Source organism: Leiobunum rupestre, chromosome 9 (genome assembly GCF_980474605.1).
Source record: "Leiobunum rupestre chromosome 9, qqLeiRupe1.1.hap1, whole genome shotgun sequence".
NCBI classification, from domain to species: domain Eukaryota; kingdom Metazoa; phylum Arthropoda; class Arachnida; order Opiliones; family Sclerosomatidae; genus Leiobunum; species Leiobunum rupestre.
The window spans coordinates 35,926,169-35,939,470 of NC_143392.1; the positions used below are offsets into that span (position 1 = coordinate 35,926,169).

Sequence of the window (13,302 nt, forward strand, 5' to 3'; positions counted from 1 at the left end):
ACCGACTCCCAAAATTGAAATTAAGGCAAAAAAAAATGAAAAAAATCTGTATAAAAATAAAATAAATAAATAAATTTATTTTGATCCGAATGTGGTTTTTGTTATGGAACCTTTAACTGAATTGAAAACCTTGATATATTTTTTTAAAAAACTGTGTTTTTATGTTATACAATTTCAAATGCAGGTATTGTGTACAGTACAGTACAACAGTACAAATGCATAATTTAATGAAGCAATTCTAATTTTAATACTTATATTTAATGAAATAGGAAAAATCTATTTCTAAAACCCTATTTTGTAACTCAAAAGGAACTTAAAGAAACTGAAAGAGTTTCACATGGAATTGGGATTAGTGAGCAGCCATTATCACGTTACAATGTGGTTTTTGTTATGGAACCAATGACAATAAGCTTTAAACTTGGCTTACTTTGATAAAAAATAGTCTTAACTATTTACACTTTACAGGTTTTTTAGGTCTAGCTTTAATTTTTTACGTATTGGAAAATGTATTTCAGCGTATTATTATAAAAAACAGTAAGCATCGAATATATTTCCGAATTAATTAATATTTTCATACAATAAACTATAAATTGGCTTATCTTTGATAAAAAAACCGTCTCTTATTCCCAAGAACTGGTTTATTTTTCGAGAATGTGCTAGTGCGATTAGATCTAATGGTAGTAAGACGCCCTAACATTTATGCATAGGGGCTCGTGACGTACCGATTCTCACGTGACTCGTTCATTTTTCCGAGCGCGTGCGCTCGTACCATTGATAAGATAGCTGAACTTTGACTTAGCGAGATCTTTGTTTTATTTGACGATACAATCGGAAAGGTTTGGGTAGAAATTCTGTCTTGTCCCATGTTACATTTTCAGCCTTTTGGAGCGTTCATTGTACATACAAAGTAAGAATTTTTCATGAATATTTATTGTATTAGACAGTATTTGAACTTTAAGGCATATTATACTTAGTATATTAAATTTAGGCTTACCAGGTAGGAATCTGAATTAGAGTTAAAAATGAATTTTAGTATTTTGCTTTTTTTTTAGGCCAAGATTAGCGTAGAAAGTAATTTACTATTTTGTTTTTGTTGTAGAGTATACATTTTAGACAATTAAGTTATTGAAAACGTTTCTACCGTAAAATTGTAACTTTTTTCACTGTAGTTCGCAAAATGGTATTAATAGTATACTAATTTAATGTAAATTTCTATTAATTGTATTGTTTTCTAGGATATGATTCCATCAAAAGCTCCCGAGAGGAATCTACAATGGGTTTTTTTTTCAAGTGGGTAAAATTATGTGACGTCAATGAGTATCATTAGTTGCAGATTTGATCACGTGATAATTATTAGTTCGGAAATATCTCGTTCAATAGGATCTCATCTGGGTGACGTCAAAACATTTTCTAGTGAGAGCTCGATTTTGTTATCGTCAACGTGGTATTTCCAAAACTCTCCTTTGAGTAGCAAAGGGTTTTTTCCAAATACTCAAGTGGGTTAATATGTGCCGTCAATCATTAGAGGCAGTTTAAACTGTCAGAGAGAGACAGCCAATAGAATTTGAGGGTTATTTGAAGTTTAGATCACGTGATGAATTATTCTCAACAAGATAGGAATAAATTAATCTTCCATGCGTCATTTATCTACGGTGCATTGACGAGTAAAGACCTGCTGACGGATCGCTGTCTTTTCTACAGCTCGACAAAGGATTTCTACCCATAAAGTAAGTAACTATTTTTTTCTTTGAAATAGACTATATTTTTAGACATATTTAAAACAATTTGCATATTGAAAAAAGCGTTTATATTGAGAATTTTAGCGTAGAAATTTAACCATATTGATAAAATTAGGTTTAGTAGACTTATGGGTAAATGTAGGCTTAGAGAATGTATCATTTGAAACTATAGAACGTATTTGGTCTAGATCAGCTATGGATATTGAAGTGTATCGACTTGAAACGTTTCGTCACTGGAAAAATCCGCACGTTACTAAGGAACAACTAGCGAAGGCTGGATTCTACTATATTCAGCGGGGCGATGAAGTACGATGTTACAAGTGCCATGGCGTATTAGAAGGATGGGAATCAGGAGACGTACCAGAACTTGAACACGCTAGATTCTTTCCAAACTGTCCGGCTAGGGATAATTCACCATCGGAAAAAAAGTACCTTTCGCTAGAATGGGACATTCCCCCGACGCCAAAAGCAACTACGGTCACTGACAAATACATCTCACCTGTACCTGAAGAAGACGTTTGTGACTGTATGTCAGACGATACTGCTGCTAAACACTACAAATACGTGAGTTAGAACTTTTAATTAAATTAAGTTGCAGGAGATCGTTTCACCCCATTTAAATGCCTGTAAACTTAACTACTTTAATTTGTTTTAATTGAGTAATGTACAAGATAACCATCTAATGGAATATCTGATAGTACCTACTAACATGTAAACAAAGTTCTAAAATAAAAAATTAAATGTAAATAACTTGTTTTTATTACCTAGAGATTAGAAATTATGGAGTTCGGAAGCGATAAGCAAACGGGTAAAAATCTAATCTCCAGATATCTGCACGAGCAAAAACTAATTTTGGAGAATGGGGATGGGGGGAAAGCAGCTGGTGAACGGGAGAGATAATCTAGTGATTATAAATTCTGGTGATTAAGGGAGGAACGCAATGGGGGAAAGGAGCGGGTGATCGAGAGAGAGAGATAAAGTATCCAGTGAATGGGGATAGCAATGGGGAAAAGGAGCTGGTGAACGAGAGATAAAGTATCCAGTGAATGGGGATGGGGGAAAGCAGGGATGTACCCAAAAATGGACCAAAATGGACCAAATGTACCCCAAAAACGACCAAAGTCACCATTTTCGGCCCTATGTACCCCATTTCGGACCAAATGTACCCCAAACTGGACCTTTTAGCTTTATTGTAATGTTAAACTCCCATAGAGATTCCCCTAAAAAGAATAATAAACTGGCTGTCCAATTTTGGGTACATTAATTATTTCGGAGAGATAAAACTGCTGCGGCAATCTGATGATTAGAAATTCTGGTGATTAGAAATTCTGGTGATTGGAAATTCTGGTGATCAAGGGAGGAGAGGCGCGGGTGGGGGAGGAACGGGATAGGCGCGGGTGAACGGCGGGAGCCAAGCTCTTTGTGTCTATCCGGTGATTGAGAATGAAATTCTCATTCACCGGATAGACACCCTTCTCTCTTTAAAGTCATTAAATAGCATTTAACAATTGGATATTCGTTATTTAAAGCTTGCCACATGTGAAGATGTTCAAAACCCGTTATGTTTTCGTGAAATGAAATTTAAGCGGACGAATTTTCTATATAAGCTAGATTACTCCCTCTACACCTCCTTTCGAGGAGGAGTAAAAAGTGTAACCTTAGAGCTCTGGAACAAGCGAACAAAATTCGGGACAGGGTAAATCTTACCCCGAGAACAGGCGAATAAAACGTTTTAGGGTAAAAAGTTTACACGTTTTGTCCTGGGACAGGCGAAAAAAAACCACCTACTGAGAGCTTTCCCATTGACGATTTTGTTACGAAGCGTTTACCCTTTTCCGGCACGTGACCTCAGAAAAATCGGGCTCCATCGGTTGCGGTAAGGCGCAAACCATGGAGCGAATTTGTTTCTGAGTTCCAGCGGGAAGTTTGTAAACGCTATCGGCAACGCGCGAGGGAGTTATTTCGAATCTAGGGTACGAGTTTAAATAGTTCTTTTTATAAACTAACTTGGCCTTCTTGTTTAAATGTTGCTCTTACGTCACAGCCTCTTACTTTCACAAGCCTACTAGCGCGCGCTACAGTCGCGAGGAATATAGCTTTTTCTAGCGCGCAAGTGCAAATCGCTCGTGCGCAAAATATACTAATAAAGCTGTGTCTTGTGACGTAAGAGCAACATTTTAACAAGCTGGGCAAGACCACTTTTTATTTTATAAAATCAACTATTATCTTTGGTATAGCTACAGAATAACTGGTTTTGAAAATGGGGAAGGTCACGTGACGAAAAAGGAGGAGCTACCGGAAATTCGGATCGAATTATAATTATAATAATAATATATAATAATATAATTTGTTTTTGGTTATCCTTAATAGTTTTGAGACATTTTGGCATATTTATTGATTGGTTGACAAATATTGGTTGAGGTTAACGGTAATAGTTAGTGTAGGGAGCTGTTGGTTCGCGTGGCTTGAAGGGCTTGCCACCACCCTCCTACGCATTGTAACCCGGCCACCTGAATTAATGGCTTCAAAAGTCGCTTGATGACTTAGGCCTAAGGTGGTGCCTTGGGTATTAGCCTAGCTGATTGTTATTATTATTATATATAGATAGTTGAAAGTAAATTTATTCAAGTGCTGTTTCGATAGAATAATTTAACCCTTCCCGGGACCGATACCTATTTTTAACCGTTATCTTTGGAAAAAGCTGACGTAACAGCTGACGTCAGCTATGTCAACGTGCAAGGTTATTATTTAAACCAAAGCGCCAGCTATGCGGTTATTTGAGACAGTTTGCTTTTGGATAATTGGTATAAACACCGGTTTAAATCGGTATAGGTCGTATTTACCAACGTTAGCTATGTCAAGGTTTAAAGCTATAACAGTAGCGCCATCTATATCGACGTTTTGAGAAAATTTACTTTTAAATAATCAGTAAAAACAATTTGAAATAGGAATCGGTAGTTTAGCCGATTGATCGATAATTTAAACTCAACCCGATTACTCGATAAATTTAAACTCAACCCGATTAATCGGTAAATTTAAACTCAACCAGATTAATCGGTAAATTTAAACTCAACCAGATTAATCGGTAAATTTAAACTCAACCCGATTAATCGGTAAATTTAAACTCAACCCGATTAATCGGTAAATTTAAACTCAACCAGATTAATCGGTAAATTTAACCTCAACCCGATTAATCGGTAAATTTAAACTCAACCCGATTAATCGGTAAATTTAAACTCAACCCCATTAATCGGTAAATTTAAACTCAACCCGATTAATCGATAAATTTAAACTCAACCCGATTAATCGGTAAATTTAAACTCAACCAGATTAATCGGTAAATTTAACCTCAACCCGAGTTATTAATACATTTAAAATCGAACAGATTCCTCGGTATATTTAAAGGCGAGCCGATTAATCGGTAAATTTAATGGCCAACCGATTAATCGGTAAATTTAAACGCGAGCCAATTAATCTATAAAATCGCGATATCGGTAACCGATTCCGTTCTCAAATCGGTTTCTAGCAATCACTAATTGGATCTCTTTTCCGTTGTTTCTAGGTATATCTTCACAATTGTCAGTTACCTGATAGGTGTATTTGTTTTTGCTACAATCGTCGGTAAGCTCATTTTGGTACATTTTTAAGTACGAAAACGCCTTAAAGTAGTATTGTGATTGTTTTTGTGTACATTTGAAATATTGTAGTAACTTTTAGGTGTTGTTCTAATTTAACATTTATATACAGATTGTCGTAACTCATAACGCTACTCTTTGTGTTATTTTAGGTCAAGTTGGAAACGTTATAACCAACCGAAATGCTAGTCGTTTGGAGTTCGAAAGACTTTTGGTAGGATTACTACTATTTATAGAACTTTTATTCTCGCGAAACACCAAGGGTACGTAAAGAAGCTAAACATTCTCAACTTGAATATGATAATTATAACTTCCCAAACTCTGGACTGATCTTCTTAAGAAGGGTGAGAATGCCTTCCAGCATTCTCACTAACCTTGATCAAAATGATCAATCCAAATAGAGACTAGTTACTTTGGTTAATAATTTTCAGTCACAGGTAACAAATTTCGGATAAATTCGCTAATTTTCAACGATATATTTAAGTTTAAATAATATATTAAATAATTGTATATTATATTGAAAAATATAAATATATAAATAATATAAATAAATATTTATAAATAATTGTATATTATATTGAAAAATATAAATATATAAATAATATAAATAAATATTTATAAATAATTGTATATTATATTGAAAAATATAAATATATAAATAATATAAATAAATATTTATAAATAATGTTTATTATATTGAAAAATATAAATATATAAATAATATATATAAATATTTATAAAAAAATTTATAAATAAATATTTAAATATAAATAAATATATATAAATATATATAAATAAATATTGAAATATATATAAATAAATATTGAAATATAAATAAATATATATAAATATATATAAATATATATAAATATATATAAATAAATATTGAAATATAAATAAATATATATAAATAAATATATTGAAATATAAATAAATATATTGAAATATAAATAATTATATTGAAATATATATAAATATATTGAAATATAAATAAATATATTGAAATATAAATAAATATATTGAAATATAAATAAATATATTGAAATATAAATAAATATATTGAAATATATATAAATATATTGAAATATATATAAATATATTGAAATATAAATAAATATATTGAAATATAAATAAATATATTGAAATATAAATAAATATATTGAAATATAAATAAATATATTGAAATATAAATAAATTTAAATATAAATAAAATAAATTTAAATAAAATAAATTTAAATATAAATAAAATAAATAAATAATAAATTTTAATATAAATAAATATAAATATTAAATATATATTTATTTATTAAAATATGTGAATTTAAATCATAGGCTTAGTCCACCATCTTTAAAATAATAATTTTTAACTTGACACTTAGCAAATTCTTAACGGAAAGAATAATAATTCTAACGAATAATTTTTCTTAAGTGGAGAATCGAATTTTTATCTTCTTGACGTACTCCGAGTAGTTTTTTGTTGTTATTTTGAAGATTTAATTTTTAACCGTGAAATACCGTCGGTTGAAAAGGGGAGGATTCTGAGAAAGATGAAAAATTTCGCTCTTTGATCTGAAACTTCCGCGTCGTTCGGCCCTTTTAACTATAACCCCGAAAACGCGTTTGCAGAATTCCAAATGAACGTATTTCCAAAGTAAAATATGTGAGTCGTGAAAAAATTCTCGTCTTCCCGAGAAAATACATATTTCATTCTTTTCGCGATATCTTGGATAACGAACGATAAATTGGTATTAAGAGTGCTACCGAATTTTCACGTTTCCGCTTTCTTCGGCCAGAAAGATAGAGAGTGCGAGGTTAAGTACCATTATTATGAACGTCAACGCGAAGACTTCAACGAGGCTTTCCACGCGTACTAAACTGTAAACGTGACTTTGTAGTTCGGAGTTCCAGGAAGGAGGCTAAATAAAATAAGGGACTTAGTAGACGAGGACGGTTTTCGGTATTAAAGGCTCCATCTATGAACTCTCTCGGGAACTATAAGGGCGGATCTCTTCTTCGGGTTTTATTATTAACCGCATTACCGGGTCTCTTTCCGAAATAGAAATTCAAAGGGACTATTTCTTTTACTTATTTTAAGCCTTCCAAAAAGTGTTGAATATTTGAAAGTTTATTTCAACGCGAGTGTTCGGTGGATATCAGAGCCCTCTCTAGGCCAAAATTGTAAGCTCTTCTTCCCGATGGGATATCATCGCAACGAAAGACGTACATATTACCGGGGCCCGTGCAGCGAGCGTGTATGTAAAAGCGGATTTCTACCCCTAAAAGTTATAGTGGTTTCAATAAATAACGGTTCTCATGGGGCCTGGAACTATTATTTAACGTATAGTGGTTGTAAACTTAGACAAATAAACTACTGGACCCGAATCTAGTTTGGGTGCTTGGTACCTTTAGAACAATACCGCTTGTAGCGCCACGGTGTCCGATATTAGAAAGATTTCCACCCAAATAGCTTGGTACCTTTAAAGCAGTACTGCTTGTAGCGCCACGGTGTCCGATATTAGAAAGATTTCTACCCAAATAGCTTGGTACCTTTAGAGCAGTACCGCTTGTAGTGCCACGGTGTCCGATATTAGAAAGATTTCCACCCAAATAGCTTGGTACCTTTAGAGCAGTACCGCTTGTAGCGCCACGGTGTCCGATATTAGAAAGATTTCCACCCAAATAGCTTGGTACCTTTAGAGCAGTACCGCTTGTAGCGCCACGGTGTCCGATATTAGATAGATTTCCACCCAAATAGCTTGGTACCTTTAGAGCAGTACCGCTTGTTGGGCCACGGTGTCCGATATTAGAAAGATTTCCACCCAAATAGCTTGGTACCTTTAGAGCAGTACCGCTTGTAGCGCCACGGTGTCCGATATTAGATAGATTTCCACCCAAATACCTTGGTACCTTTAGAGCAGTACCGCTTGTAGCGCCACGGTGTCCGATATTAGAAAGATTTCCACCCAAATAGCAAAGATGCTAGTCCTAATATCAATAAATTAACTCAATTAATATGTTTAACTGGACATCAAACCTTTTAACGCGAGCGATTTGTATTCGAGTGGAAAAGTTTGGCGTTTTTCTCTGTAGGGGCGCTGGCAGGCGATTAATTTTGAAGAATGCGGTTTTTCGCTTATGATTCGGGTTCATAAGGTTATTTTAAAATGTAGCCAGAGATGTCGTTGGTTAAAAATGAGTTGAAACTATAGGATGGTGCTAAATTGTACATGCGACACCACAAAGTCCCGCACAATATGCAGAGGAGGGTTCAGAGGTGGTACGATTACTCGTGGTCCCGTGGGCGGATGCAAGGAGGAGGAGACATCAACTCCGCTCTGGGGATTCTGCCCGACAAGTTAAAAACCGAGCTTGCCTTACACGTCAATTTGAAAACGTTAAAGAAGGTAACAAAATAAATCAAAATACCTTGTCATTAATCTTCCTTTAAATGAAACCGTTTTTGTCCCCTCTTGTTGACATTCCAGGTGACTATTTTTCAAGAGTGCCAACCCGAGTTCCTACACGATTTGGTGCTAAAGATGAAGGCTTACATTTTTACCCCCGGCGATATGATCTGTCGGAAGGGAGAAGTCGCCCGGGAAATGTTCATCATCGCTGATGGCATTTTGGAAGTCATCAGGTAAACGCGCCTTTTATCCGGATCATTCGTACAGGGAAACAAACCATTAGACCGAAGCCCTTAGAGGTTCGATTTTAACGCTTTTATTTATACTAGATGGCGCCAATCTAAACGTTTTGATGGAAAGGGATTTATTAACAACAGCTAATGCTATTTTAAGCTATTTTAAAATGCCACAAAATCGTTTGAATTTCGAAAATAGGGCTTTAAAAAGCCAAATTATCATTCGTTGGATTTGTTATCACGGGTATATGGAAGTTAAATTTGGTCCGAATTTTTAAAACGATTCTGTGATTCATTAAAACAAAAATTCGTCATAAAAGAAACCAGAAAAAATATTAGCTTAAATTAAAATTTCTACGTTTCAGACTACTGCCGCCATCTGGTAAGACCTCGGGTATTTCGAAATGGACCTCTATTGGCATTATCCCTATGAAAAAATCTTTGAAATGCGAACTGAAGTGCAGGCGCGTAGAACGATTTTAAGGGGGATACATTGTACCCCTGTACCACCCGTTCCTACGCCACTGCTGAAGCTTTGGTTTATGGGTTTAATGTAAAGGTCACGGGTAAAATGTTTGCTGCGTAATAGTCGCTCTGATTTGGCTGTCTTAATTTTAATTGGCTGCCATCCACTGCGCTCATTTAGTTTCGCCTTAGCACGATAGGTAGCGCTAAGGATGGATTTCGATTCAATTTGAGCTTGACAGTAATTGCAACGGATTTCGCTTCCAACACTAGAATTTACATGACGCGTCTGCAAACTCCGCATAGGTTTCTGTTCGAATACTCCTGGTTTAACATTATATGACGGCTTTTAAATCCTATGTTTAACCACTTTCGTTGGTCAATACAATTTTGGGCCTGAGTTCGCGAAACACGCTCCGTGAAAATATTTGGTACGTTAACAGGCGAACAAAAGAACACGTCATTCTCAAAAATATATTTTTATAACTATTGGGTGTTTGCTCGTAGCTTCGTAAGCAAGGACCAAGAATCTAAGGGGACTCACTGTTTCCGATATTTTGACACGGTAAGGTTACTGAGGCTCACCATCCGCTTTGAAGCGCCTCAAGAATTCTGTTCAACTATCACTACGAGAATCTTAGTCGGGGCTTATAGGCGACAGTACGTGCGAGAAAGTTAGGTTAGGCTTAGTTCATTAATTTTTTTAAGTTTAGAAATTAAATGGATTCCAGTTAATTTGATTAGAAAACCTCAGCCATACGCGTCTTACTGATTATTTTTACTTAACATAATGTTTAATTACATTACTTAAACTTTTAAGGAACCAATTTCAAAAATAAAAGGTGTAAAACTTACTAAGTCTAATCATTTAACCGACAACAACGGCGCCATTTTGCCCAAATTGAACGTGGGCGCTTCAGCTTCTCACCGAAACTACGCCGGAAATCGACTTCATCGACGCCAAGTTTGTCCACATTGAATTAAAATTACCCGTGATATTACAAGTATTAACGCGTGATTTTTGAAGCCTGAACATTGGAGTCCCCTTAGATTCTTGGTCCATGGTCGTAGCTAAACCCCGCGTGGGCGTCTTAATGTCATAGCCGACCAATACGCGTTAGTTTGGCAACGAACACAAGCAACAACCACGAGCAAGCTACGAATAAAATACGTGGAACTTGATATAGAGAAGTATCAATTTAGGGGCATTAAAATGAAACACGCGGATTCCATTAGGCGCGAATATCCCGCCAAACCGCGGATGTATACACCGTAAAACGGCTCAAAATTACCCACTTTATTACTTTGCTTAAAGATGTAAAAATGACACTGTGTAGGGATATTTACCTATTGATAAACCATATTTTACCGGTGAAATAGTATTAGAAAATCAATATATGGTGGTCACTTCTCTCGTAAAAAATACGCTATATACTTCTGGTAATATTTTTATTTTCATTTAGTTTCGTTTAAAGAGATAGTGCCAACTCAGATTAATTTAAAATTTTGTTCTTTGGCTTACACGTTATGATAGATTTTTAAGTCCTGAATCAGAATATATATACATATTAGCACTTTGAATTAGTATTTAGTTTTATATTTTAATGTAAAATAATGGTATTTCAATAGCCGCGCAAAACTTCACAGATTGTTGACGTCATGAGTTTGGTAGATTTCGGCGCGCTCGAGCGGCGGGGAATTTCCAGTAGTCTTTTTCTACTATCGCGTAGAGGATTTGTAAGCTTAGAATCTTAAAGCGTGAAACTCGGATCAAAAGAAAGCGATGGGAGTAAAATTTCCTCCTGTCATCCCCTAAAAATTCTATCTCCAGTTCGCTCTAGTAGCAACCAATAAACATCAACCTATCTATGACGTAGACAGTATGTGATAAAAAAAAGTTACGCTATCTTTCTATTTTAAAATTTGAAATTAATCGTGAATATTTATATTTATACCAAATGTTTTATAGCTATATTTTTCTTTACTATATTTTTAAATAATTGATGAAAAAACTTCATATACGTAGAAAATTCTGACACTATCTCTTTAATCAAAAGAGATTGTGTATGAAAATTATTAGATTTAAATATTTGTATCTAAGCCTCAGTCTTGAAATTCAGTTTTGTATTTGAAAACTTGGGTAAAGGCGTTACGGTAAAGCTGTTTTTCACAAGGGGAAAAACGCCGCAACGGCGAGTGTCGACGCAAAAACAATTGTACTATTGGCCTAATACTTGGTTTCCACTACATAAACACTTGTAGAGGTTAACGGTAATAGTAAGTGTAGGGAGCTGTTGGCTCACTTGGCATGAAGAGCTTGCCACCACCCTCCTACGCATTGTAACACGGCCACCTGATTTAAAGGCAATAAAAGTCGCTAGAGGACTTGGGCCTAAGGTGGTACCTTGGGTATTAACCTAGCTGATAATTATTAATTATTAAAATGCATTTTTACGTTTGTACGTTCTAAAAGATGAGTAACGCACCGTTTCGCGCGCTAGTGGAATCCAAGGCTTAACGGCTTTTTTTTGCGTCAATGCTCACCTTTGACCCGTTTTTACCCGAGTTGAACCAGTCTTTTGTGCAGTGTGGGATTTCCCATTGTACTTAAGTACAGAGCCTCAGCCTCTTCGTCGTATAAAGGCTGGGCCTCGTAAGGGCTTGGACTCCATCTCCTGCCCATTAATTTGTTGCCTCCAAAAGTCTCCTATCACAGGGCCTCCAGTTGGTCCATTAATTTGGGGTCTCCAAGCACACGGCCTCCAGTTCGTTAAATCCAGCCCTGCCTATGTGTGCCCAACAAATTGTGGTAATGTTGTCAAACAATGTGTAGCAATATTTTTTGGCCCGTGCTGCGTTGAGTTTGCAAGTTCTCTCCCCACTGGTTTAAGGGGTTTACCCCAGAGATCTTCGGTTTCCCCTTCCATAAAAACTTGTTAAGGTTAACGGTAATAGTTAGTGTAGGGAGCTGTTGGCTCACGTGGCTTGCAGGGCTTGCCACCACCCTCCTACGCATTGTAACCCGGCCACCTGAATTAAAGGCTTTAAAAGTCGCTCGATGACTTAGGCCTAAGGTGGTGCCTTGGGTATTAGCCTAGCTGATTATTATTATTATTATTATTATTATTAATGTACCTTAATTCTTATTATTCCATTCGTTGAGCAGCGAAACCGGAAAGGTGCTGACTCAAATGAAAGCCGGAGATTTCTTCGGTGAAATTGGTATCCTAAATCTAGACGGCTTCAACAGGTAATTGTCCAAAGCTTACCGTGTCATCTTGGACTAATTAATACAGGGAAGTTTCGGTGCCATATAATTATAATTTATTTAGCAATTGCGAAACACTCTTCACATCCCTCTATCGAGAAAAATATGCGTAACAGTGACTGCGCAAGCGCGAAAGTACCTTAAGGAGCGGCCATGTTTAAAAATCTGTAATAGAAATAAATTTTCAGACACTTTCATTATATGCATGAATAAATTTCTTTATATACACTTTAAAAATTCTATACAAATTCTCAACTAGTTTCGGAATGACCGTCGTTCCATTATCAAGAGAGTAAAATTTATTTCTATGATCATCAGCAGGAAAATCCACCTTCGTTTATTACTTATAATCCTGTAGCCGCAAATATACGGAACTCAATGAGGTAAAATAAATAGAGATCCAAATCCGCCTCCAGAACCTACAGTATTTGTTGAGTTGGAGAGTTAGGCTTAGTAAATGAACTCAATCAAATCGTGTTGGCGCCATCTATCGTGTTATTGGAAAACTAAACCTTAATATATGTTGCAAAAGTGTCTGCTTATAGAAACAGA

General features: G+C 35.4%; 2 protein-coding genes across 9 annotated transcripts in view; both read left to right on the forward strand.

The window, feature by feature from the left end:
* The window catches only part of Cngl (Cyclic nucleotide-gated ion channel-like), a 190,367-nt gene that overhangs the window by 161,741 nt on the left and 15,324 nt on the right, over positions 1-13,302 (forward strand). For 5 of the 6 annotated variants that reach the window (XM_090158261.1, XM_090158263.1, XM_090158262.1 and 2 more), the window contains exons 5-9: positions 5,302-5,360; positions 5,527-5,588; positions 8,584-8,778; positions 8,860-9,014; positions 12,649-12,732. The exons of the other annotated variant lie outside the window; for it this stretch is intronic. In XM_090158261.1, the coding sequence (XP_090014387.1) occupies positions 5,302-5,360; positions 5,527-5,588; positions 8,584-8,778; positions 8,860-9,014; positions 12,649-12,732 (555 nt within the window). The remainder of the gene's footprint in view (positions 1-5,301; positions 5,361-5,526; positions 5,589-8,583; positions 8,779-8,859; positions 9,015-12,648; positions 12,733-13,302) is intronic. 6 annotated transcript variants of the gene reach the window in all.
* LOC149927300 (death-associated inhibitor of apoptosis 2-like) lies at positions 603-2,410 on the forward strand. 3 transcript variants are annotated; one of them, XM_090158603.1, is made up of 4 exons: positions 603-907; positions 1,236-1,290; positions 1,381-1,727; positions 1,928-2,410. In XM_090158603.1, the coding sequence occupies exon 4, from the start codon at positions 1,935-1,937 to the stop codon at positions 2,310-2,312; it is 378 nt and encodes a 125-aa protein (XP_090014729.1). In that variant the 5' UTR covers positions 603-907; positions 1,236-1,290; positions 1,381-1,727; positions 1,928-1,934; the 3' UTR covers positions 2,313-2,410. The 3 variants fall into 3 exon arrangements, with proteins under 3 accessions (XP_090014729.1, XP_090014728.1, XP_090014730.1); XM_090158602.1 differs by lacking the exon at positions 603-907 and having other exon boundaries at positions 1,068-1,290; XM_090158604.1 differs by lacking the exon at positions 603-907 and having other exon boundaries at positions 1,068-1,290; positions 1,933-2,410.

Coding starts and splice junctions, on each gene's coding strand:
- LOC149927300 (XM_090158603.1), top strand. CDS start 1,935: ATGGATATTGAAGTGTATCGACTTGAAACGTTTCGTCACTGGAAAAAT.